This window comes from Periplaneta americana, chromosome 5 (genome assembly GCF_040183065.1).
Source record: "Periplaneta americana isolate PAMFEO1 chromosome 5, P.americana_PAMFEO1_priV1, whole genome shotgun sequence".
NCBI lineage: Eukaryota > Metazoa > Arthropoda > Insecta > Blattodea > Blattidae > Periplaneta > Periplaneta americana.
Genome location: NC_091121.1, coordinates 51,666,053 through 51,693,310, shown reverse-complemented (window position 1 = coordinate 51,693,310; position 27,258 = coordinate 51,666,053). Strand labels below are relative to the sequence as shown.

General features: G+C 35.9%; 1 protein-coding gene across 1 annotated transcript in view; it reads right to left on the bottom strand.

Moving 5' to 3' along the window:
* The window catches only part of LOC138700411 (microtubule-associated protein futsch-like), a 275,099-nt gene that overhangs the window by 217,236 nt on the left and 30,605 nt on the right, over positions 1–27,258 (bottom strand). Inside the window, exons 2-3 of the mRNA XM_069827029.1 lie at positions 17,206–17,264; positions 6,390–6,567 (exon numbers count right to left, since the gene is read on the bottom strand). Coding sequence (XP_069683130.1) covers positions 6,390–6,567; positions 17,206–17,264 — 237 coding nt within the window. The remainder of the gene's footprint in view (positions 1–6,389; positions 6,568–17,205; positions 17,265–27,258) is intronic.

Sequence of the window (27,258 nt, the reverse complement as noted above, 5' to 3'; positions counted from 1 at the left end):
TTGAAGACTAGAATGAGATCTGATTTTAAAACGGTTATCGATGCAGATGACATTCTGACTTGAGGAAGAGAAGTCGAAGAAGCAGAACAAGTTGAAATGGAAAATAAATGCAAAGGAATTTTATTTAAAATTAACTAAAAAAATCAATTTTCATGAGAGTAGCAAGAGAAAAAGAAAGTACTGAGAAGATGTAAATATTCAAGAAGTGGAACATGTTATATATCTAAGAAAAATGTATTTAATCGTGGCAACATTGAACAGGAAATTGGCAGAAGACTACAATTAAGTTCAAAATATTACCAGCTCATAAAAGGTTTGTTATGGAACAAAATACAGGGTGATTCACTAAGTTTTCCCCCGGTTTATGGAGGCGATTCCTGAGGTTATTTGGAACAAAAAATGTAAACAAATTAATGGGATCACATTTATAATTACGGAGTTACAACACATTTTCGAAACGCGTCACAGTGAATGGAGCGCTAGGCATGTTTGTTGCCATAACTACGTGCACGTTATTGATAGTCGCATCTGGGGGTGGATGGAAGATAGCGTGTAACAATTTAAGGTACAAACACGCGAAGAGTTGCTTCAACGCATTCTGGATGCCGTGGCGACAATAAGGAACAAACGTGTGAAGCTGCGAAATGCTACGCGTGCGGTTCACACCCGTGCGGACTATTGCCTTGAGATTCAGGGAGGCATTTTCGAAAATGTGATTTAAATTCACTTTAAATGAAAGAGACTGATACAAAAAAATCAATTGTTTCTATTTTAATTACTTTTTGCATTATTGTTAGTGAAACCCTGAAATAAATTTTTTCTGCCGTTTTCAAATTACCGTAATTCCGTAATTATGAATATAATCACATTAATTTGTTTACATTTTTCGTTTCAAATAACCTCAGGAATCTCCATAAACTGGGGAGAACTTAGTGAATCACCCTGTATATACATTTCAACTATAAGTCATTAATGTACAAGACCTATTACAAACCAATTTTTTCATATAGTGCTGAGATATGGACATTTACAGGATGATAAATTAGTAGACTTCAGGCTGCAGAGATGAGATTTCTGAGAGGAATCGTGGGTAAAACAAAAATGGATAAAATAAAAAATTTAAAAAATTGAGAAGAAGTAGAAGTTGAAAATTTACAGGCATCTTTAGAAGAACAATGATTGAGATGGTTTAGTTATGTGAAAATGATAGGTAATGACAGTTACCCAAACAAGCGCTGAAATCAATAGAAAGAGTAACGAGATTAACAGGAAGACCAAGAAGCGGATGGCTGGATCAGGTTAAGAAGAGGGACGTCGAAAGAAAAGAAGAAGAATGATATGGAAGGATAGGGAAAAATGGAGACTCTTGTCGATCCTCGACCCTCGAAAGAGGGGAGAAGAAGAAGAAGAAGAAAACAAATGTGTGTAGGTCGGTTACAGCATATTTCAATTTAGTCACCGTTGGGTAGTTAGGACAGCAGATACTTAAGGGGAGAGGATGGTATTTTTGGCGAAAAATGAGTAAATTAAAAAAAAAATCTTTAAGATACTCTGTGATATGTGTGGAATGCATAGCATAACATTTTGTGGGTATTTGTGCCCTTATCGGATGTTGAGTCGCCATTTTTAAACTTCCTGCGTTGTGGATTTTTAAATCACTCGCCTACTTTTATTGTTGTTTCCAGTAAATTAAATTGTCAAAAAAAAAAAGAAAATTTTTCTTTAAAATACCCCTTGATATCTGTGGAATGCATTGCATAACATTTTGTGGGTATTTGTACCCTTACCGGATGTTGAGACGTCATTTTTAAACTTCCTGCGCTATGGATTTTTAAATCACACGCCCGCTTTTATCGGTTTCCAGTAACTTCATTTTTTTTGCTACATTGCCAGACAAAGATGGATATAATTTCTGAACTATTAAGGATACATGCATGAAATTTAGAACACACATTCTTCAGACTATTAGGAAACTTTTCTCTGTAACACAATGTTGTTAATTGACATCATTTAAAAAACACGCCCGTTTGTTTGCAAGAAGAGAAATCAGAAAATTGTTATTAAAATTTAAATGTTTATTTTACAAACGTAGGGACTAATATCAAAATTCTGTTACAGACAGTTTGTAGAATATGCTTTTGCAAATACATTGCAATTTTTTTTAATCTATCTTTAAAAACAGTTTAGATATATTGGTTTTAGTACAATCCTGCATTGGGTATATTTTTTTCAAATTTGGGCCCCCCAATATTTTTTTTAAATATTTTTATTTGGTTGAGTTATCACAGCTATGAGCTCTCTACATACAAAAATTAATATTTTACACCAAATAGGAAAAAGGCTTTTAAAAAATACCATCCTCTCCCTTTCCTACGAAAAATATTTCTCATGAGTTCTATTCTCGACGTAGTTTCCTTAATTTTAAATCTCTGCAGTACATTCTGTTTACAATTGATAAATACTCAGCTTCCGTACTTCGAGCCCGAAATAGCGGTCAGATCTAGTTCAATATTGTCTGAAAGTAAACCAAGAAATACAAAGTCCAGTGATGACAAGAAATATTGTTATGAAACATTCCCTTCGTGGTAAGGTCACCGACATTCCTAGAAATCCCTTGTTTGTGATTTATGACAGCCATATTGATAAAAGCGTAGTTTCATTTCGAACTTCTGAAGGTTTCCTCCATCAATTTCATTCTACAACTACTCTATGTACCGACTCTGAATAGTACAGTATTCTAGCTAACGAGCTGTCATAATATGTTTTAAATATATCAATACATGACTAGAACCTTACGCAAACGCTTTTCTAGCTCGAAGCAGAATAATACATTCTAATTTAAATAACTTTAAATAAGTGCAATAATCCACACAGCCTTGACAACTGCACAAATCAGTCCTGGATAAAAAATCAAACTATGTTCGATAATTAATAGACATGTCTTTCTTAAGAGAAGAAAACAAGTTGTCAACTCTTTGACTCTTAGTCATATTAGAAGTGTCAAAAACATCCTTCTTACACTTGACCCAAGTCAAACCAGCTCCAATACAGTAAACTCAAAATAAACTCCAATTTTTACTCAACTTCGAAAGAACTCTGGACTTTCTAACTTTAAGTAGTATGAGTAGTCGGTATAGCATCGATAAACATACCACTCAGAATCTCAATCCGGGAGAAGGGGTCAATAGTTATTTATGGTACAAATTCGTAAAGGTTCTCTTTTTGGCACAAACACACGAGGGCCAAAAAGATAATTTTAAGAATGGGTACGATACAATGTTTTTCTACGATAGCACAAATTTACATTAAAGAAATAGTTCAAGTTTGAGAGGTTATAAGATCACGATTTCACGCCCGTCTAAACTCAAAACCATTAAGAAATAAGTATTAGTGGAATTAGCCTGTTTTATCGATAATCGCGATTTCATGGCTGTCTAAACCGGCCACAAAATCGACATTGTTGTAATGAGTACTACAGACGTATCTTCAGAATAATACGGGCTAAATATAAATATAAATATAAATATAAATATTAAATTTGTTACTTATTTGTGTTACGTGTAATATTTACGGCATGAAAGATAGAGGTAATGCATTAATTTCTTATTGAATGAAGTTTGTACATTGAATATTGGATTGTCTTTGGCGGTGTGTGAAATGAATAGCAGTGCGTAAAGAGATTACTTTCTTTTTACGCACTAGTGTTTTAAAGGCTCACTTTACGCACTGATAACAGTAGATAAAATATAGGGGCGTATTTTGCGGACTACCGGGGCTACCGGCGGTAGCCCAAGGAAATTACAAAAGAAAAAGTTTATAATATAACATAATGTAATAATTTTGTATTATTAGTTTTACCATAGTAATTAAAATTAAAGTAATTGTTAGATATATTTTGTGTAATAATAGGGTCAGTGGTAGCCCAAACCCTTTAACCAGTATACGCCACTGAAATTAAAATACAACTTTACGCACTATCGTAAAAAATAATATAAGGAATTCATTGAAAAATGAGACTTCTTACAATCAGTGGTTGCTATTTATAAAACATAGCAAAAAATAAAAGATACAGAAATTATACAGACTTGATGTGTACAACTGAAAGCTAGTTAAAAATAAACAATAATAAAATCCAAAACTTGCTTTATTTGAATTTGAGATTAAGCAGGATTCTTTATATAGACCTAGTATGCGTAGTTGGTGTGGCGTCGAAAAACAAACCATTCAGAAGAAGGGATAAAATTAGATTCAGTGTGGCCACAATAATAAAATTCAAAACATGTTTTAGCCATCAAAATTCTGAACCTAGTAACTTACTGACTTTAAATAGCATGAGTAGTCGGCATAGCGTCGAAAAACATACCATTCAGAATCATAATTCGGGAGGAGATATTAAATTAGAATCAGTGTAGGCACAGCAATAGAATCCAAAACATGTTTGATCTAACTCGGATATAAAGCAGAACTCTGAAATTACAGAATTTTAGTAGTTAAAGTCGTCTGTATAGCGTTGAAGGTTTAATTGAGGGTAGTATAGTCAAAAATTCAACATGTGCATCAGCCGCCTTTAAGAAGACGTATCTTGGCTACAGTAGTCAATATAACATCGACAAATATACGGACTCTCTCACCTGAGATCAGGAAAGAATGGTCTAAATCGGAAGAAGTTAACTCTCCAATCGGATCACTCTTAAAAATCACAATATAAAATTCTCAGCTTACTGATTTACTAGTGTTAATGGTAACACATCCTACAACCATGAAGATTGGAATCGCGTTCAGTGCGTTTCTAGACTGACACGGAAAAGAAGGTTCTATCTCACCAAATTTAAGCAATCACAGTTGTCAATAGCACTTGATAATTACACACACTTACGCACCGCATACAAAAGAGGGGGGGATCGAATCAAGTCCAGTAAGGAAAAACAAATACTCAGAGCAAATATAATAAAATTATCAGTCAATTCATTTTAAGTAGTGTTAGTGGTCGGTATGGCGTTATTCAGCACATCCTTGTCAATTTCGATCCCAAGGAGGAATCGAATATTCTCAAAAATAAAATTATACCCGAAATAAAGAAGTTTTTGCTTTACTAACTTTAAGTAGCTATAATAGTTATATGGTTGATAGGCACATCCTTAGGCACTTCAAACCGGAAAGAAGGCTAAAATGAAAATTAATATGCGTGACTAAAGTTATCTTCAGAAAAATCGCAAAATAATTATTAGTTCGACGACTTCAAGTACAGTGGTAGTAGTCCTTGTAACCTTGTTAAACACGCCCTTCACAGCCTCGCCCCTAGGGGAGGGCTGGAATCACTTTCAGCATATTATCAGAAATTAAACTCTATTCGGAAAAAGTAAGCTCTAACTAGAGACCCTATCTTTTGGAAATAGTAATACGCGCCAATTTTTCCACAATTACTTTATTTGTTACACTTACCCTTCTAGATACCAGAAATAATGTATTCAAGCAAAACAAACACGCGACGTAACGCCAAATTTGGACAATTCTGCGAAATATGTCAATAACCACGAAATATACCTCGTCTATTGCAAAAACTACGAAATATGCACCAAACTTTATTCAATATTGTTAAAAAAAAACCTTGTGTGTGACTTTTCAGTTAATTTGTCAATGACTTGGTTAGGCCAATATGTCCGTATTTTCTCTATGTAGGCTATATTGTGTACACCCATTTTTATTATCTCTTTGGATATCGAAGTAAGATCGATTTCTATATTATTTTGATGCGAAGAGGTTTTTGGGAGCACTAATAGAGGACCACGGTAAATTTGGTGTGAATTGTTTTCAGGCAGATTGGTTTACTACCTCTACTGTGGACAGTGGGGCGTTTCGCACAAAGTATGGACAAAGTACAAATCTTTCTTAGAAATAGTTTATATTTTGGTGATGCTACTGTGATATGTGTAAGAAAAAAGAAAAAAATAACAAAAAAATTTATATTAAACATAACATAAGACATATCATTGACAACTTATTTCACGAAATACCTACCAAATTGTCAACTTTTCACGAAATATTCACCGAAATAGTGGTAAGTTTAACACCGAAACCACCCATTTTATTTCGCCAAAAAATGCTGTCCCTAGCTCTAAGTTTAAGCTGCCAGAGTAGTCAATTTAGCATTCGTAAATACACACCCTTACGCAACCCAACCTGGGAAAAGGGATAAGGGACAGTAAAGGAAAAAAGTTATGCTCAAAAATATAAAAATATAATTATCAGTTCGGTGACTTTAAGCACAGCGTTAGTAGTCGATAAACACACCCTTCACTATCTCGATACAAGGGAGGATTGGTGCACTCTATAAAGCCAAAACAAAACACAGAAAGCGTGGGTATCCGCGACCACGAGGGCCGGCCTACCTTGATAAACGTCATACGAACCCTTTCTGAAGTAGGACTGCACGCATCCCATGGCGAGATGTCGTCCTGCACTAGGCAATCCGCATGACACTACACACGCACCGCACGCACCCACACGCACTGAGACACTGAGCTTCCTCGACGCCGCCTCGCAGCACACTGCTGCTGTGCGCGCCACCTACGAGGTGACTCACGACAGGCCGACCAACACCCCTCCGGCGAGAAGCAAATTTCTCTCCCCTCTACCGGAGCTAGTTACATCCTCTGTCATCATCGTCATCAGAATTTCGGCTTTGGGCAGTGATTTTTAATTTTAGGGGCAGTACCACAATTCAGTTCTGGATGAAAAACTACACAGAAGCATAGACAAAAGTTAAAGAGGAAGAAGAAGGAGGAATATTTTGAACATGTATAGAGAGATTACCAAGTAGTCAGTTTGAACCGTGAATTGCAGAAACCCCACGTGTCCATTTGAGCAAATTTTTCAAGAGGCACAAATACTGTTTATCTTCAAAAGCGATTTTGAAGTTAGTATTTTTTTATCAAGTTTTATCTCGGGAGGAAATTAAACACAGAATAAATATGGGAAATGCCTGTTATTATTCGGTTGATAAGCTGTTATCATCCGGTCAAAAAATCTGAAAGTTGGAATTTATAAAACAGTTATATTACCGGTTGTTCTTTATTGTTGTGAAACTTGGACTCTCAATTTGAGAGAGGAACATAGGTTAAGGGTGTTTGAGAATAAGGTGCTTAGGAAAATATTTGGGGCTAAGAGGGATGAAGTGACAGGAGAATGGAGAAAGTTACACAATACAGAACTGCACGCATTGTACGAGTATTCTTCACTTGACATAATTAGGAACATTAAATCCAGACGTTTGAGATGGGCAGGGCATGTAGCACGTACGGACGAATCCAGAAATGCATATAGAATGTTAGTTGGGAGGCCGGAGGGAAAAAGACCTTTAGGGAGGCCGAGACGTAGATGAGAAGATAATATTAAAATGGATTTGAGGGAGGTGGGATATGATGATAGAGAATGGATTAATCTTGCTCAGGATAGGGACCAATGGCGGGCTTATGTGAGGGCGGTAATGAACCTCCGGGTTCCTTAAAAGCCAGTAAGTAAGTAAGTTCTAGGTTTTTGCATATATGAAATTTATTTTTTCCCTAGTACCCTATTTTCTCGAAAAAAAAAATCAGAATTTCCTGGACATGTGGGGTTTCTGCAATTCGTGACTAGTAGCAATCATTTTAGTTATTTAAAACAATTTTTAGAGGAAGAAGATGGAGAAGAGCAATTTTTTGTCTTATAAAGAAGTTTAAATATATATTTAAACCAAGAAAAAGCAAAGAAAAGCAAATTTAAATAATTTTTAATTTCTAAAAATTTCATATGCCCTGGATATGTGGTGTTCCTGCAATTACCTGCAATTCACTGTAACTTACTGCCGCTGTGAAATGTACAGACTCAGAAACAAATTTTAAGCCACCAATTTTACGAAGTTCCAGATAGCCTACGACGCATTGCGCATGTGCAGTAAACACATAAATGTATGCTACTTGCGGACAGTCTTACGAAGCTTGTCTACATAGAGGAGGACTGCTACCAAGATTCGGCCCATTTTTTAATTCCGCGTCTATACACTGAACACTAGACGTGTGGAATTTCTACACCACTTGAAAAGCCTGTTTATAAATATCACATCCGTAAGAGAAACCGAATTTGAGAAAAGTTGTGGCTTGTGGGTCTTCTGCAATTCACGATTCATTTACTTTAAATGTCACCGTGTACTTATATTTGGATTCTTCGGGTCTCAAAACGTATAAAATCATGACTTTAAAATTTGTCATGTTATATAAACTTGTGAAAATTGCGTCAAATCTATGATCCCAATGTATTTATGTATGTATGTATGTATGTATGTATGTATGTATGTATGTATGTATGTATGTATGTATGTATGTATGTATGTATGCATTTACACTGCAAGTGGGCAAGCACCCGGTGGCAGTGGTATACACAATATAAACAATACACAATAAAATTACAATGTATGTATACTTAACAGACATAAATATTAATTTATTACTATGGAGAATAAGGAGCCATGAATTAAATAATCATAGATAAAAGCTAATCAAAAACAATTCAATAACTATGACAATGGTGATTTATTCCCGAGAGAACGATGAGGAAATTCAAGACGATACTACCGTCTAGTATATACAGTCACGAAGCTCAATACGTAATAAATATGCAAACATTAGGTAGTTGCTCACCACTAGGTTCGCTAATATCGCCTCATTACAGGCAATGCAAAATAGTACCGGCACAGTCTATTGTTTCTAGCACCCTCAAAACTCAAGCTTCGTGACTGTATATAGTAGACTGTGACGATACCTTATTCCAGCAAGATAGTGCACCTGCACATTATGCAACGGAGGTGTTGAAATATTTGAACAAATAATTTCACTTTCCTTCCAATAAAAGTAATTCCGAGAATTCTAATCTCTTTTTACATATCATACACTCTTGGCCGGGTTTGAAATCATGAACATTGAATATAATGGCAAGTCTGGTAGTCATTGGATCAACAAAAACGGCTGTCTAGAAGGGGTAATATTTCTAACTATAAATTATTAGGTTCCAGGTTCGATTCTTAGTAAGGAAGTAAATTTAGCTACCTTCTCTTCACTCAAACTCGTGTTATTAAGTCTTACTATGGCCTTGTATCAAAAAGTACTGCTTCTTGTCAGTGTGTGGTGTAGGTTCACAATTCTGACATAAGCCAACCAAAGATAACTCAATAGTAGTAGTAGTAATAATAATAATAATAATAATAATAATAATAATAATAATAATAATAACACTTACTTACAAATGGCTTTTAAGGAACCCGAAGGTTCATTGCCGCCCTCACATAAGCCCGCCATCGGTCCCTATTCTGTGCAAGATTAATCCACTCTCTATCGTCATATCCCACCTCCCTCAAATACATTTTAATATTATCTTCCCATCTACCTACATCTCGGCCTCCCTAAAGGTCTTTTTCCCTCCGGCCTCCCAACTAACACTCTATATGCATTTCTGGATTCGCCCATACGTGCTACATGCCCTGCCCATTTCAAACGTCTGTATGTAATGTTCCTAATTATGTCAGGTGAAGAATACAATGCGTGAAGTTCTGCGTTGTGTAACTTTCTCCATTCTCATGTAACTTCATCCCTCTTAGCCCCAAATATTTTCCTAAGAAACTTATTCTCAAACACCCTTAATCTCTGTTCCTCTCTCAAAGTAAGAGTCCAAGTTTCACAACCATACAGAACAACCGGTAATATAACTGTTTTATAAATTCTAACTTCAAGATTTTTTGACAGCAGACTGGATGACAAAATCTTCTCAACCGAATAATAACACGCATTTCCCATATTTATTCTGAGTTGAATTTCCTCCCGAGTGTCATTTATATTTGATTAATAATAATGATAATAATAATAATCGCTCCTCAATGAGCCTTGTAGTTCAAAAAAGCTTAATTTGTATATAATACGTTTAGTTTAGACCGACTGCACTGCTGTGGCTAATTCCAGCGAGATGCACGGCCAGACCTGACAGAAACTTGGGGTGGCAGTGGAGCTATTACTATTAATAGCCACACAACCCTTAGGCAGAGACTTACGGGGTAGTGGGGCTAATAATAGCCCACACAAGGCTTACATCTTACAAAAGAGAGGATGTCGACTCTGTGGGAATGTATATGACAGCATGTATGCATTCAGTGTCGTTGTCCTACTCTCACAAGGAATCCTGGATAGCTGACTAACCAGAGGACGCCCGTATGGCGAAACCCGCCAGCATACAGGAACGGTTTCTACTGTCTGGTGACCGTTAGAGATCTTTACGGGATCTTCGGGGCTTTTAAAGAGATGTAAAATTTGCATGGTCGACAGTTACAGTGCTTGTTATAAGAGAAGCCAATAAATTACATCTGTAACTAAGTCGCAAGATTTTATTACCGAAAGCTGATTCGCTGAATCACTGCTAAGAAGGCTGTTACTTGCCCATATCACTTTTGGAAAGGTGCCGTAATAAGCGAAACCTGTTTCCAAGCGTACACTCGTTTTAATAACATTTTTAAAGGAAATTATAAGCTATAATAAATACTCAGTAGCTTAAGCATAAATTTACCTATAGTATATATGTGTATTGCTTATGTACGGCAGGCCTATTGTCTGGATGCATTCTGCTGATTAGCAAGCTAGTAAGTAAGTTAACAGATCGATCGACAGCTAGTTAAGACTCATTGCCACAGCATTTACATCATGTACAGAGAATTTCTCAAGTATATTTGTGTTGAAATGTCAAATTCCACTATTCCATGATTATCGCAAGTGCTCCGATAGTTGCGTATTTGCGAGCTGTTATCTCGAGTGGACCGGCAGCGGCGGCAACACAGAGGAATGTAACCTCTGTCTTATCATGTTTACATTCCCCTGCTAGATCCCGCGATAAATCCAATATCACTCGTTTAACAGTGCACGTCCTGCGTTCATTAACCCTTTGCTACTTCCTTCCGCCAGCCAGCAACACCTTGTCATGATCTAGGTTGTGAAAACATGTAAAGTAGGCAGTCAATTAGTGTACTAGCTGGAAAGTAAACTGTGGCTACAGGGAGACACAAAGTGCAAATCGAGACAATTTCATGTTTGAATATTATTATTTTGTTCTTCTTTTCTGCATTTCATGCTGGGATCCAATTGTCCTTTTTTTAGTTGTTTATTTAACGACGCTGTATCAACTACTGGGTTATTTAGCGTCGATGAAATTGGTGATAGCGAGATGGTATTTGGCGAGATGAGGCCGAGGATTCAATTCAATTTATTAAGCCATTAAACATACAGTGATAGGCTTCGTCACAATACAGAAGGGGGGGAAAACATTTGAAAATACACATATAATTGAAAGCAGTAAAGTTTAATCAGAATGAAAACACAAAACTTTTGAAACTCTACAAATTAATGAAAACACTTCACTCTTAATGTAATATTTGTAACTAAATATAAATAACTTTATTTATTAAAAACAATTTCGTATTAATTCATATTAAGAAACTCATCTACAGAATAGAAAGGATTAATTAAAAGCCAATTATAAAGTCTAGTTTTGGAACTATTGGTTGGTTACTTATAATATTGACTGGGAAGCTTATTATATAATTTCATCCCCATGACAGAAAAATTTGTACTAGTTTTACGTAATCTATAGTATGAAATATTAATTTGTTCACTATTTCTAATTTCACGATCATATATATTGGCTACTAATGAGTAATTGTCTATATTTTGTCGAATGTAAAGGACTAGGTCGTATATATATATATATATATATATATATATATATATATATATATATATATATTCATGACAATTAATATCTGTGATTGTTTGAAAAGAGGTCGACAATGTTCAAGATAGTTTGATTGACAAAGAATTATAATGGCTTTCTCTTGCAAAATCAAGACACTCCCAATTTTGCTACCATTTCCCCAGAAAATTAAGGCATACCTAATTATCGACTGAAAGAACGAAAAGTAGGCACATCTTAAATAATTTTGAGAAACGCAAATCACTAATTTCTTTAATAAATAAATAACTCTTGATAATTTTGTGTGTGTGTATATATATATTCGATATGTTTTTCCCATGTTAAACTGGAGTCTATAAAAAGTCCTAGAAATTTGGTATAGTTTTGTATGTTGTCCTTTTTTATTACATGAGTTAGGCCAAAAGTTATGTTGATAGTCTTCGGTTGGGGAAAATCTTGGGAAAAACCCAACCAGGTAATCAGCCCAAGCGGGAATCGAACCTACGCGCGAGCGCAACTCCGGATCGGCAGGAAAGGGCCTCAGCCGACTGAGCTACGCCGGTGACTATGAATTGTCTTGAAAGAGTACAAAAAGAGCGGCAAAATTAATGAAATGTGGCAAGGAACATGCTGCGTAAAAGTCCGTGCATAACTGGGAGGGTTCTCTATAGCGGTTAGTCAGAAAGAATCGAGGTTCTGTGCACTATTTAAGATATATACTATGAGATAAGAGCGTGGAGGGACATAGGGGATTGAATAACCTACGTAGCACCCTAGATCATATATGTAACAGATAACTCCTCGCTACGTTAAAATCGGCAGCACCCTGAAGAGAACAACCGCCAGGATCGCCACCCGTCCGCCGTAAACGGACACGCGATGGCAGCACAGTCGCTAATGCAATTCAAATGGGAATTATGACGTGACTCCTTACGTAACAACTAGATGGCAGCGTAGTAAACCTGACAAAAGTTGTTAACCTCAAAGCCTATAAGCCCGACATATCTGTTACATATATGATCTAGGGTAGCACCCAAGGGCACAAAAGTAAAAGTAGGAAATAGAGGACCGATATAGGAAAGTTTTCGTTTTTAAATAGGACTCTAATAGACTGGAACCAACTACGTGCAGCTGCTTTTGAGGGCACTCCTCTTACAATTAAAATATTAAGAAAACAACTTAGAATATTAGAATAAGAAAACTAGTAATTGAAAATTATTTATTATTAATTAGGCCGTGAAGGTTAGAATTCCCACACAGAAACTTGTTGCTAGAGAAACCATTCTTCATAACATAAAATTATACTGAAATAGACCCAATACAGTGCACTTATTGTTACCTAGTTACTATTACAGTGCAGTTTTACGTTGGTTTTGGAATAATATTGCTCTAAATTTTCAATTCAAATTATATTGTATTTGCAATTTTAAAAATATGATCGTGCAATACATGTTTGTGAAGTACATTACAATATCTCGGAAATGGAAAAACTCGCTCTGCTCGTTTTTTCAAGCTTTTCCTCGATTTTGTAAAAAGCACTTTCCAACCTTGTATCGCAATATACTATTACGTATTGTGTTAGACCATCTTCTATGTTGTTTTACCATTTACCTGTAGTCTGTTTGTGTTTATTGTGTATATTGAAAGTGGTTAGTGCAACAAAAAGTTTTGTAAATAAATAAGTGCAGTGTAAGTATTCGAGTGTTTAAGTGTTTTGTAAGTGTTATAATTGATTAAGATTTGCGGGTGATAGTGCGACTGTTTTATCAAAAGTGGTTTATTTAGATCTTATCATGGACAAATTTTTAAATCGAAAAAAAAAACAATCTGAATCAAGTTCTGGGTTAGATGACAGCAGTGCTAATTCAAATAATGTGAGCTAAAATTCCCTTCAGGGTTCACGAAAATGTACCGCGTTTCGTAAATATAGTGATGAATACTTGCAGTATGATTTTATATGTCGTGGAGATGAATAAAAACAAAATCCCGAGTGTCTTAGCCTATATGCGGAAAAGTTTTATCATATCCGTTGATGGTGCCGAATAAACTAAAAAGACATTTAGAACTGCGTTTTCAACGTCATACTTATGTGAATAAGCATTTTCTACCAAGAAAATAGTGAAGTCTAAACAAATGAATAGACAACTGCATCTTGAAGATGATTTACATGTTGACCTGTCAACCATAAGGCCACGTATAGAGAAACTTTGTGTAACCCACCAAGCTCAGACTTTACATTAATTTAAATAGGCGAGTTTTCATAAACGATAATAAAAATCTTTTATCGGACTTCCAGTATATATAAGTTGGGTTTTTTTGACACATATCTTTGTTTTTTTCTAATGCCACTCAAGTTGCTGCTTGTTTCTTAGAATTTTCGATTGTGTGTTAACATCGATCTATCTGCAACACTGGATGTCCGACACTACATGAAGTTATCAATGCTTTTTTTCTGGCGAAACGCGCTGGAACGGTGTTCCAGCACCTTTTTGTTGCATTTTTCGTCATGCAACCGACGTATGTGTGAATAATTATGTTTTAATACGATTTTTCTTTGAATTTTGCTTAGACCTTCAAAGTCTTAGTTGGATGAAAAGGAGGTTAAAAACGATACAATTCCCGTGCAGTGAACAATAATTCCCCGTCCGTTATAAAATATTCGACACAGAGTTCCACCACCTTTTTATCCAAAGGAAAAGCACTGGTTATTATTATTATTATTATTATTATTATTATTATTATTATTATTATTATTACTATTACTATTATTATAAAGAACAAATAAGTGTGTCGCGATATCGTGGGCGTTTAGTAAACTGTATCGCCAGTCAAAAGAGGTTGGGTACCACTACCGACGTTGTCCACAATAGACACAACAGTGGAATCCACTCAGAGCTGTAAAGATGGGATGGCCAGATTGACTAGAAATCAGTGCATGAGTGACGCTTGATACACATCGAGGTTTGTCGTGCAATTAGCGCGCTGCCTGCCACTGTATGTGGGCCGGAAAATCAACAAGTCACTCTCCATTTTGTTTCTCTTTCTTTCATTCTTATAATTAATTAAAAATTTATTATGATGCTTTTTTTACTTATCTCTCTTGTGCGAATTTATTTCTTTTTTACTTATCTCTTGTGTGGGGATTTATTTCTTTTTTACTTATCTCTCGTGTGCGGATTTATTTCATTTTTACCTATCTCTCGTGTGCGGATTTATTTCTTTTTTACTCATCTCTCGTGTGCGGATTTATTTCTTTTTTACTTATCTCTCGTGTGCGGATTGATTTCTTTTTTACTACCTCTCGTGTGCTGATTCATTTCTTTTTTACTTATCTCTCGTGTGCGGATTTGTTTCTTTTTTTACTTATCTCTCGTGTGGAGATTTATTTCTTTTTTACTTATCTCTCGTGTGCTGATTTGTTTCTTTTTAACTTATCTCTCGTGTGGAGATTTATTTTTTTTTACTTATCTCTCGTGTGCGGATTTATTTCTTTTTTACTCATCTCTCGTGTGCGGATTTATTTCTTTTTTACTTATCTCTCGTGTGCGGATTGATTTCTTTTTTACTCATCTCTCGTGTGCGGATTTATTTCTTTTTTACTTATCTCTCGTGTGCGGATTGATTTCTTTTTTACTACCTCTCGTGTGCTGATTCATTTCTTTTTTACTTATCTCTCGTGTGCGGATTTGTTTCTTTTTTTACTTATCTCTCGTGTGGAGATTTATTTCTTTTTTACTTATCTCTCGTGTGCTGATTTGTTTCTTTTTTACTTATCTCTCGGTCGCGGATTTATTTCTTTTTTACTTATCTCTCGTTTGCTGAGTTATTTTTTACTTATCTCTCGTGTGCGGATTTATTTCTTTTTTACTTATCTCTTATGTGCGGATTTATTTCTTTTTTATTTATCTGTCGTGTGCGGGTTTATTTCTTTTTTACTTACCTCTCGTGTGCGGATTTATTTCTTTTTTACTTATCTCTCGTGTGCGGATTTATTTCTTTTTTACTCATCTCTCGTGTGCGGATTTATTTCTTTTTTACTTATCTCTCGTGTGCGGATTGATTTCTTTTTTACTACCTCTCGTGTGCTGATTCATTTCTTTTTTACTTATCTCTCGTGTGCGGATTTGTTTCTTTTTTTACTTATCTCTCGTGTGGAGATTTATTTCTTTTTTACTTATCTCTCGTGTGCTGATTTGTTTCTTTTTTACTTATCTCTCGTGCGCGGATTTATTTCTTTTTTACTTATCTCTCGTTTGCTGAGTTATTTTTTACTTATCTCTCGTGTGCGGATTTTTTTCTTTTTTACTCATCTCTCGTGTGCGGATTTATTTCTTTTTTACTTATCTCTCGTGTGCGAATTTATTTCTTTTTTACTTATCTCTCATGTGCGGATTTATTTCTTTTTTCTTCCGCGTCATGATTCCGATGTTCGTGTAATCCTTTACTTTTTTACGTATTTACTTAATCTTTTTTCATTTATTTTCACTTTTCACTTCTTGTTTCTATAGTTCTTGTCCACGTTCCTTTCTGTTTTCCTTGTCTCTTCTTTCCTTCTTGCTCTCTGCCTGTTTCTTCGTCTTTCTCTTCCCTCTTCATCCTTTCGTTCTTACTTCCTTACTCTCTTTACTTCTTTCCATCCTGATAACAGAAAGTTATATCTCTGCGTCGCATTGAAACTTGGCTAAATGAACGCTAATAGATACAAAATAAAGTTTACTGTCAGAGGCAGACAGCAGCCAGGTGGCCGTATTGTGGTTTGAGATTCAGCTGTTTGAACAGAGACGCAATTAGGCCGGCGTTGCGTTTAATTTGATTTGTGCTGGCTGAACTCTCTCATATCCATTGTAGCGGCTCCTTGTCATGGAACAGGCTCAACCACCAGTACAGAGTCGGCTCTAACGAAGCACGATAATTAAGTTCAATTTTTTTTTCTCATTCCCTCGTAATATTATTGCTTCTTCTTCAATCACAAGGATTAGGTCTAGTGGCCTGTTCCCTCTTCAAGGTTTATATCGTCATACCGTCTAGTGATCTATTCTTTGGTCTCCCAACATTCATTTTACCTATTAGTGCGCAATTGAGAGCATTTTTTGGGCAATGTCGGTGCTTTCAATTCATCGTGATGAGCGAATGCGGACAGTATTGTTTATGATTCGTAATTTATTTTCCGCTTGTGCAGACAATTCTTTGGCTAAGACCACCCCGTACGCGAGCCTGGCTCTTACGGTAGTGGCTAGAAATATTTTTGTTTTATAATTTTAATTTGTACTCGCTAGCTAATTAGTTAAATAAAATAAAAAAATAAATAAAAATAAATATAATTTCTTAAATATTTCTCCCAGCTATATAAGCTATGCATCAAATCGTCCTGGCTTGCAGCCCTGTCTTACAGAAACAATCCAAAACAAAACTGAACTGGTATCGACGCGAAGAAGTTTTACTTACCCCTGGATTGGCCTTCTTTACGTGGTCAACCTTTACCGGAATTTGATACTTGCCGTGTGCTGTTGATAATGGAACATGTTTTTATCACATTTTCGAAAATATCGCCTCGGCATTTACATGCAATAGTCTACTATTGGCCCGTTATCATTTGTTCTCTAGATCTTAAACATCTGAAGAATATTTCAGTTCCTTGTTGTTTTGCCTAAACTACACTCTTTATTATTCAGACCTTTTACAGCCGAATATTTTACTAATGGTTTTAAGATTGCCAGATATTTTACGCCTAGTATTTTGTTTTGTTATTTCACGGTTCTTTTTAATCATTGTTTTGGGCCTGTTAATTGTTCACTTTTATGATTAAGGAAGGAATTACCTCGTTGGTAAGGAATTTGTGTACCTTATTTAGTGTGACAATGTTTTTAACCTGCATTCATATTTAATGCAATGGCCTAGTGGCTAGAGCATTGGACTTAAAATCTTGTGAACCCAGATTCGATTCCCGATGTACCCCCGATTTATGACTTGTGTTGGGCAAGCCCGTGTCGGTAAATTGGTCTGCACAACTGTATTCATATGCGTGACTGACGAGTACCCATTAGTAAAACATAGCACATATACAGGGACATCATTTTATTTTTACTAACATTTCTAATCTTAACCTGGCTATACCTTTGGATCAACGATTAAGAACCGGAAACACCGTTTGCTACCTCTTTCCACGACTGGAGTTCGATGATACTGGCGTAATATACAAACAAATCACTTTACTAGGTATAGGAGGTAAGAAAAGTAGTTAATCTATTTATGTAAACTAGGAAATACCGTGATTTTGAGTTTGCTAATTTTCATTAGGTTTTTGTTTAATAAAAATACAGTACAGTATTAACAGTAAGTGTTTTTACTTACGAACTGAGCTTTCGATGCGGACGTATTCATTATACAGTGTATATTATACTATCTACAGCACATTAGAGTACACTATAGAGAATGAAGTTAAATTGAAAAATAATCATAATATGGATATTTAAACACAATTTAGAAAATGGTGGTCGTTCATTTCGATACAGGCTTCAGTTCTAACGTGCATATTATCGCACAATAGACTATTGTACGTAATTCCAATTACCAGGTTCGTACTTCGTATCAGTAACTCATGTTGAAATAATTCTGTGCCTACTCTATAAAAGAGACCTTACGTACTGTAAATTCAATCTTCACTTCTGCCCGATCCGAAAAGGTAAAATTACTCAGACATGCTATCTACTGTCCGTCCAAGTGGTTACGTCGCAGCGTCATAGAAAGGGAGGAAATCAGGTGACAGTTAACTACTTAACGAGCGCCTTTTATTTAAATTATTTTAAACAATTGTATGGGTATAATATTACGTAGACGTCCAATTCCTAACAGAAATTAATGTTCTCAGAAAAGAGCTAAGACAGCCCAGCCACTAGCATTTACAGAGAGGCGGATAGAAGCATTTGGGGGGAAACCGGGATGCGACGTAGGCAAATGGAAAATGATGTAATATTGAAAGCTCTTTCGTCACTGGAAAACGCGAACATATTTTTGGAACGTACTGTTTACTATGACCGTAAAGCTACTATGTATATGCCGTCTTGAATCTGTGTGGAGGACGGTTGAACTTCATTAGTAGAAGGGGTGGGAGTGAAGTACATTCAAAAACTCAGGTACAATAAAAATTGAAGTAAAAATAAAATGATGTCCCTGTACAAGGTGAAAGGGGACCGATACGCGAAAATTTAAGAGGTGATTCTACATGTTAAATACAACAAAATTTTTATTACACTTTTCCTTCGATTAAGCATCGTTAAGCAGGGGAAAAAAATAGCTTTGCCCAATGTTTGCAGCGCTCTATTGCGATAACGGTCCGAGAGAAATGACTGATTACTATACAACCAGATATGTAAAAATAATCTCAACAGTTAATACCTTATCTTTTTTTTTTTGCATATCAAACCGTTTAGTCATGAATTAAAATTGATTAATTGCGAAAATCGTTAAAATAAATCCTGCAACGCAGCCGAGTGTCGTGTGCCTGTAATTTGAATACAATAGAGTGGGAGGGGAAGGTAAGGAATGGACGTAATCTGACCTTCGCTTGTTCTATTAAGATTTAAGTTAATTTAACATTTTTCGGTATAAAATTACATGTAAATAATACCGTGTGCTGTAATGATTTATTTTAAGGAGTGTTAATTTAATATTAGTTGCAAGAAAAACACATTTATTCATTCTATGGCAGTGGTACATAGGAGATTGTGAATTCTTACATTTTCGGAAGAAAGAAATATAATTACATATAGGAGATTTTATTATTTTGTTGTATCACTATTCAAGTTATTTAACAGAGCAAAAATCTGAAAAACGATAAATAAGTCACATAGGAATTACTGCAGGAACAATGACTATATGCTAGTATTAAATTATATTTTCTTTAAATGACTTTAGAAAATGGACGCAAATAGTCACGGGGGCTGACGCGCCATATTAAACATCACTATCACTATCATTTTTTTTATTATGTTGTTATTTTGGAATGCATTTTGCAACATCCATTTAACGGGTTTTTTTACTAGGTACTTCAGTGTGTTTTACCCGATCTCTTTAGAACTTAAAAGGTCCATATAAGTTAGGCTACTTAATGATGATGATGAGATGATGATAATGATGATGATGATAAAAGGAAAATTAGCAGTCAGCCTCAAACTCTCTGTTAGCAGAGTCAACCTGTTGTCTTAACCCGCTCGCGCTCGCTGATTCAAAGAGAGGAGGACTTGCGCGTGTTGATCGGCTAGTCTTGTCATGGGTCGGTAACTCAATTCTCCTTTTCCCTCCCTTTTCTTGAAGTCCTACGACATCGACCGCCCTCGCCTTCGGGGTTGTAGCTACGTATTCACGATGCTACGCAACAATGTGACAGCCTGCGAGACTTGTGGAACGGGCTTGGGTCCTCATCTTAAAATAAAATGAAACCTTTTTGTAACTCATTCATCTCCCCAGACATTCTAAACGAATACGGCGAGACACTCGACACGTAGAGTTAGCCTCCATCTAAAGAAATACGGGAAATAATATTATTAATATCCATCCTCTAAGCGGAATTCGATTCCACACACAGTCAAATTTGTGTCTAAACGTCGCGCGTCGCTGCATTTGAATGATTATTCGTATTGTGTACCGTAACATTTTCATGGGCAGAATTTCAGGTAGAACCATCTAAGGTCGGTATTTGTAACTCTTCACATGCGGCACTCAATTGCAGAAGTCGTTAACGTAGTATCACAGTCTAGTATATACAGTCACGAAGCTCAATACGTAGTAAATATGCAAGCATAGATAGTTGCTAACCATTAGGATCGTTACTATCGCCTCATCACAGACAATACGAAATAGTACCTGCACAGTCTATTATTCCTAGCACCCTCAACAACTCAAGCTTCGTGACTGTATATACTAGACTGTGGCACTATGTATGTGTATTTATTCACACTGCAAATGGGTATATACCCGATGGCAGTGGTAACTAATTACACTCAATAATGACAATTAATAATAAACATAACTAATAAAAACAGTTAATAATAATAATAATAATAATAATAATAATAATAATAATAATAATAATAATAACAAGGAGCATCTTAAATTAAAATGAAGCATGGTCACTTAAAATAACATTTAAAGTAAATCTAATTTGCATCTTAACCCTAAGCTCGAACTAAGACCCACGAGTCTGACAGGTTCATATCTGCACAAGTACTTTTCGGCACTACACTTATTTCGCTGTCAACTCACTCACTGCACTGATTCTACCTTATTTCACTAACACTTCTAACCATTTCACTGTTCGAATACTTTGCACAGCCACTTCACTGACACCAACACACTTCACTTACACAATAGACTTCACTGACACTACACACTTCACTGACATAACACACTTCCTCACTGATAGAACACTTCAAATAACAAGATATCAATTACACCCTTTAACTAGTGTGTATAATATACTACCTTCTATTACTAAAGTTCTTAAGCCTATTTTTAAAGACATTTTTGGTTATTGGTAAAGCCTTTAGTAAGTCTGCAGGTAAAGCATTCCAGTCCTTGATAGTACGATTGAGAAAAGAAAACTTTCCAGTGTCCGTCCTCTGTCTTCTTTCCATCAATTTATATAAGTGGTCGTTCCTTGAAGAGTATCTATTATCAGACAGTACATCTCATTTGACGGTACGTATCAGAGGAAGAACAATTGTTTGTATACTTCTGAAGTCTGATTAATGCAATATGTAGCTAATTGGCGATGTATGTAATGGACGGGGTAAGTAACTGGCCATCTTACCCCATTATTTCCTGGTCTAGATGCCTTATAAGCGGTCTTGTTGGTATCACTTGTGAGGTTCAGACCTGTCTTCGGACAGTTGATTAAACATCATCATCATCATCATCACCATCATCATCATCATCATCATCATCATCATCTCCCTTCCAGGGTTCAGATTATCAAGTCTGTTCCGGTTTCACATTTTCTTGCCATCTCTTCCTTGGTCGTCCTCTGTCTTGGCGGCCTGAAGCGATAATGTAGTGCTTGTTTGGGATTGGGTCCTCTTCATGTAGTTTATACAAAAAGTTCTGTATCGAGTTAGTTTATATATGTAATACGCTTTACATTGAGGTCATTTCTTATTTAAGTACTATTTGGAATTTGATCCAGCAAGAGCTACAGCCTCTTACAATTCTTAGGAACGCATTTCGGCTGCTTCTGCTCTGTAGGTATAGTTTATTTACTTCCATAAAGTAATGTTGGTATAGACATCATATTGTAAAATTTAAAATTGCTTGTCTTTCTAGCTTGATCTCTTTGATTTTCTTCTTAATGTTCCATTCATTAATTTTTTCATAATGTTCTGCTCAATGGCAGGTCCTTCACTGGAAACCCAGCATTCTCCAGTCTTTCCTATTTTCTGTCTTCCTCTTAGTCTCCACATATGATCCACATATCTTAATGGACCGTCTATCATCTGATATCTTCTTCTGCCACGAACTTTTCTCCCGTTCACCATTCCTTCCAGTGCATCCTTCAGTAGGTAGTTTCTTCTCAACAGTGAGCCAGCCAATTCCTTTTCCTCTTCTTGATCAGTTTCAGCATTATTCTTTCTTCATCTACTCTTTCCAACACAGCTTCGTTTATTACTCTATCCATTTCACATGCTCCACCTTCTCCAGATCCACATAATGTTCCATTTAAGTTTTTATATTTGTTTAATTTTACTATGTGAAACTTTCAAGATTATTACAACATGAGAAACTGAATTATCTCGGAGTGCACAAAATGTAGGCTATACTGTAATGAAAAATTATGGATCACTTTCGGGACACTATTTTATTTAGTTCGAGGACCTCTTCCGCTATTCAGTCTTTCGGGTACACTGCAGGCTATGACTTATTGACTTGTTTTTCCCGTTCTTATGCCCTGTATTTTCTTCGCCAGAGACATCTGTGTAGGTACACTATCGATCTGAATGTGGCAAAGCAGAGATCTGATAAAATTTGTCTGGAGCTCTCTTGATAAGCGACAGGTTCTATTACATACTGTAATTCTACTATGAAGGAGATCGACTTCAGTCACTTTATAAGACAATCATATTAAGAATCTTTGTTACTTTCTTAAAAAACGCAGTACATGAGTTTTGAGCCAGAGAACCTCGAATTCAATGGCAAACCTGGTAACCGCTACACCACCGACAAAGATTAGATGACACAATGTTCTTCGTCTAGGGTTTGGTACAGTTTCAGTGGTAATTATGAATAATGAATATGATTACTCAAACAATTCACAATGAATAATGAATATGATTACATGAAACAGGAAATGATACTGATAAAAAATTAACAAAATTCCAAATGATATGTGGCACCATTCATAGAACATTAAGACAGAAAACAAGGAAGGATAAAACATTGAAATTTTACAAAAAAAAAACGGCGGTACCGGTGCTTCTATATGGTAGCGAGTCCTGGGTAACAAATAAGAGCAGTTTAAGTAGAATACAAAGTGTATAAATGAACATTCTAAGAAGGACCAAAGGAAGCACAAAATTAGACCACATAAGAAATGAATAAATTAGAAGAGAATTGGAAATATATGAAGTAAATGATAAAATTCGACAACACCGCGTCGGTTGGGAACAGCATGTTCAGAGGATGGAAGAAGCAAGATTGCCCAAGATAGCATATCAATATAAACCAAGAGGACTAAGAGATGTGGGAAGACCTAGGAAGAGATGGTGGGAATCGCCTAACCCGTGAAATGAAGAAGAAGAAGAAGAAGACGAAGAAGAAGAATATGATTACACATAAATTCTGAAATAATGACGGAGAGAAAACTTGCCCTCACATCATAAATTTCATTTTAGTTCTTTAGGATTTCAACCCCGATATACAGTAAAGAAATTGGACGCTCCGGCATTTTATATAACGACGTGTCTCTATATCAAAATATATTACAAAGTTCCATTGAAATGTTTCGAAACACTCAATGATGGTTCGTTTCTTCCACGAAGCTGTGAGGTTAAGAATAGCGCTAAAGAATTCTGGATTTTTTTTTTCCGTACGTGGGTGTAGAGTTCAACAGATGGTTGAAGTGTTTGGTGCCACTCCTCTCAAACGACAAAAAAATGCCTTCAGGCCTGTCAGGTTCAAAGGTCAGAATGGGGTGGACAGAATATTTGGAATTCCGTGGTTTAAGGGTGTTTGTGTGGGATTAGCTTGTTGAAAAACTACTGTACGATAGATGATCTGATTTCCAAGTCGAGATAGTCTGCAGCTTGCAAATAGATTCAAGGAGGTTGGCACCGTCAGGTCAGTAGCTCTTCTTGTTATTTTCCTGACTTTTCGCACTATAGGAAGTACAAAAGTCAGTTAATGTATTTTCTCCTTTTCCGTTTTGTACATTTTAATGATGAAAATAAAGTGTACAGGAATTACCGAGGAATTTAGTGGAAGGCATTATTGTTGCATAAAGAATCTTCAAATATCAAACTCTGAAGCAAGAGGTTCAGTATTTCCTTCTAACATAAAATAAAAAAAATTGTTTATTAAAGAATGTAGTTGAAAGAGCATGATATTGTAAACATGAGTTTCAGCAATAAAATAAAAGAGAGAGAACATGATAAAGTTAACAAGTTTATGAGTTATGAGGAAAACGCTTCATCACTGCACAGTGAACTGCCACCATTTTGAATTATGAAAAAGAAATATAAATATATTTTTTTAATCGTAAAAATATTTTTTTTTCCTATAGGAGAAGGATAGTACTTTAGACATACTAATTTTCATTATTATACAAGATACAGTAATGGAGGGGAAAAAAGTTGAATATTTCCAAAATTTTACTGCTGTAAGCTGTACCTAACCCCTTATTGTAAATATAACTTTTAATTTAATTTCATTGTGCATGTTGGCTCCAAGTCTCGAATTCTTTTATTTGGCGGAAAAAAGTAAGAGGTAAACAAGACATGCATAAATAAATATATAAGACAAAAAGACTATATTAAATTACTACCGGTAAATTAAGAAATATAGGCCTAGGCCTACCTATTTCAAATAAAAATATTTTACATAGGCTACCTACAGTACGATTAGTCCTGACAGTCGCCGACAATGTGTGCCTGAGTCAGGCGAGTCCATTAAGTTTCGCCAAGGGGTGTTCAGGTTAGTCAGTCGCTTGCATTCAGAGCGATCGAATGTTTCGCATGCGGTAGAGCGTTGTGTTTCCAGTACAGTTAAGCTGTACTGCATTTCTTTACTGACGGCTCGCTCCTATCTCTCCTCCGGAACTCTCCCCACTACTCCTATACTTCCCCTCTTTCGCGTCGCTGAGCTGTCAGGTTTAAATAATCGGTCTGTAAGTTCCTTTAAAACAGTTGAATAAACATTGTTGATTCACAAACAAAGATCTTCATGTTTTCTTCTCCTCCCGAACCTACATTCCGTTGTCATCACTTTCATTAATACCATCACTGTTTTTTTGCACTGATAAATGCTATTAGAGTTAAAAAAAAATCACTGTTTTCACACATATCTGATACAGATAACACATCGTAGTGCTTATTTTCACTGTTCCACAATCATGTTATCCTCGGTGATCAGCCCCATTCTTTCATTACTAACACATCGTTGGTATAGGCGGCTTCTAACAGTAATTTACTTGTAATGCAGTTAAAAAGAGGAACAAAGATAGAAAGAGATAATATCTATCCAAGCCAAGAACCGTAGTAGATAAAAACAATATGACGTGACTGACTGATCTGCGATTGGTTGAAAGGCAAAGCCAAGATACGCTATAAAATATAGGTCCGTAAATATTTCAGTATAACTAACGTTTTTACAGATATTATGTCAATTCAAATCAGTGTTATGTACAGTAATGAACCATTATACTAGTTTAAAAGAAGCTTAATATACCTAAACAATAATGTGTACTTGATTTTTTGTTTACTACGTTCGTAATGATACATTAGTATGGTTCTTTGCTTGGATAGATAATAGCCAGGCTTCGGTCCTGGGCACAGAAACGCATGAAGTTCAGAACGCACGGACGATACTGTTGTGTTGGTCGAGTGGCGTGGGAGATGAAGCGCGCCGTTACTTAGTGCCTCAACATGTAAACATCCGTCAGAGTTCGGCACAAAATATATTTCATCCTGTACAGATGCAGTATATACAGTACACTCCTAGTATAGACAATAAATGTATACCATTAAAGTATTAACGTGAGTTGTAACCTTCAATCAGGTGTCCCTACGCCGAAGCCTGTTACACGTACCGCAGCCAAGCAGCAATAGACCTGCACATAACGGTAATGTACATTACGGACCCCCCTGTGCTGTTGCAGTCACCCCTCCACACGGGTCATGACGTCATTTATACTCCGTGTACTCTAAACCTCATACTGGTTACTCTGTGTCCCTAGGCCGAAACCTGGTAATAGCACAACTTAGACGGATCAGTTAGATCTATTGTTAGGAGATCGTTGATCCTGAGTCTTTACGCTCGAAAATTTACGGGATGCGAAACAAATGCTGTAGGAAACGTTTCACCATAAACTGGTTGAAAGGAATTCCAATGTCCTTTGAGGGAAGGGAAATATGCAATATTTAATTTAAGTTCATTATTTTTAATAAACAATAATGGGGAAGGAGAATTACGCGAGGGGTGTCCATGCGATAAAATATGGTACCGTATATTCGACTCTAAACTGACTGAATTATTTTTTCCACAGAATTGTCCTTCGTAGTATGTTTATCAAGCGTAGATTTTTGTCCATAAGAATGTATCTTATGTGGCTTTTGTCAGGGTTTTATAGGCGATATTGATAAGCCGAGACTGAAATGAGACTCTGTAGGTTGCAAGGCACTGAGGGATACTGGAAGGCTTTTCACATTACGTGTTTAAGCTGAGGTTCCATGCTACTACCTTTCAAGGAAAGCCGCGGTAGTAATTTTCTATTTTAGAGAATGTTACTCACGGGGATAGGCACATCGCCAGCAAGACAGAGAATCCACATCACAAAAATAAAATATTAGAAGACTTGATTGGCCAGGATGAAGTGAGAAGTATCATTATTTCACACCTCACTGTAGGAAGGCTACGGAATGAAAAGTATGATTTAAATTTTTAAACTTTTTTCCAAGTACTTTAATGAAAAAAAACTTGTATTCAGACAAAAATAGTTTATAGTTAAAGGTTCATAGCACGTTTAACTAATTAACACTTGGATTAAAATTACTTTGTGATCGACAGATGATGCATTCTGAGAGCAATGTTACCGTACGTTTCACTCTTACGGTACTTGATGCGCGCTCTATCTGTCGGTGTGTTTCGAAACTAAACAAATGTCATGCCGCGAAAACAAAATTATAAAATACATACAGGTAATAGAACAATAACAACAATGAAACAAACAGACTTAACACAATTAAACTACAACAGCAAGAACAATAAGTATACAACAAAACAGAACATACTCGT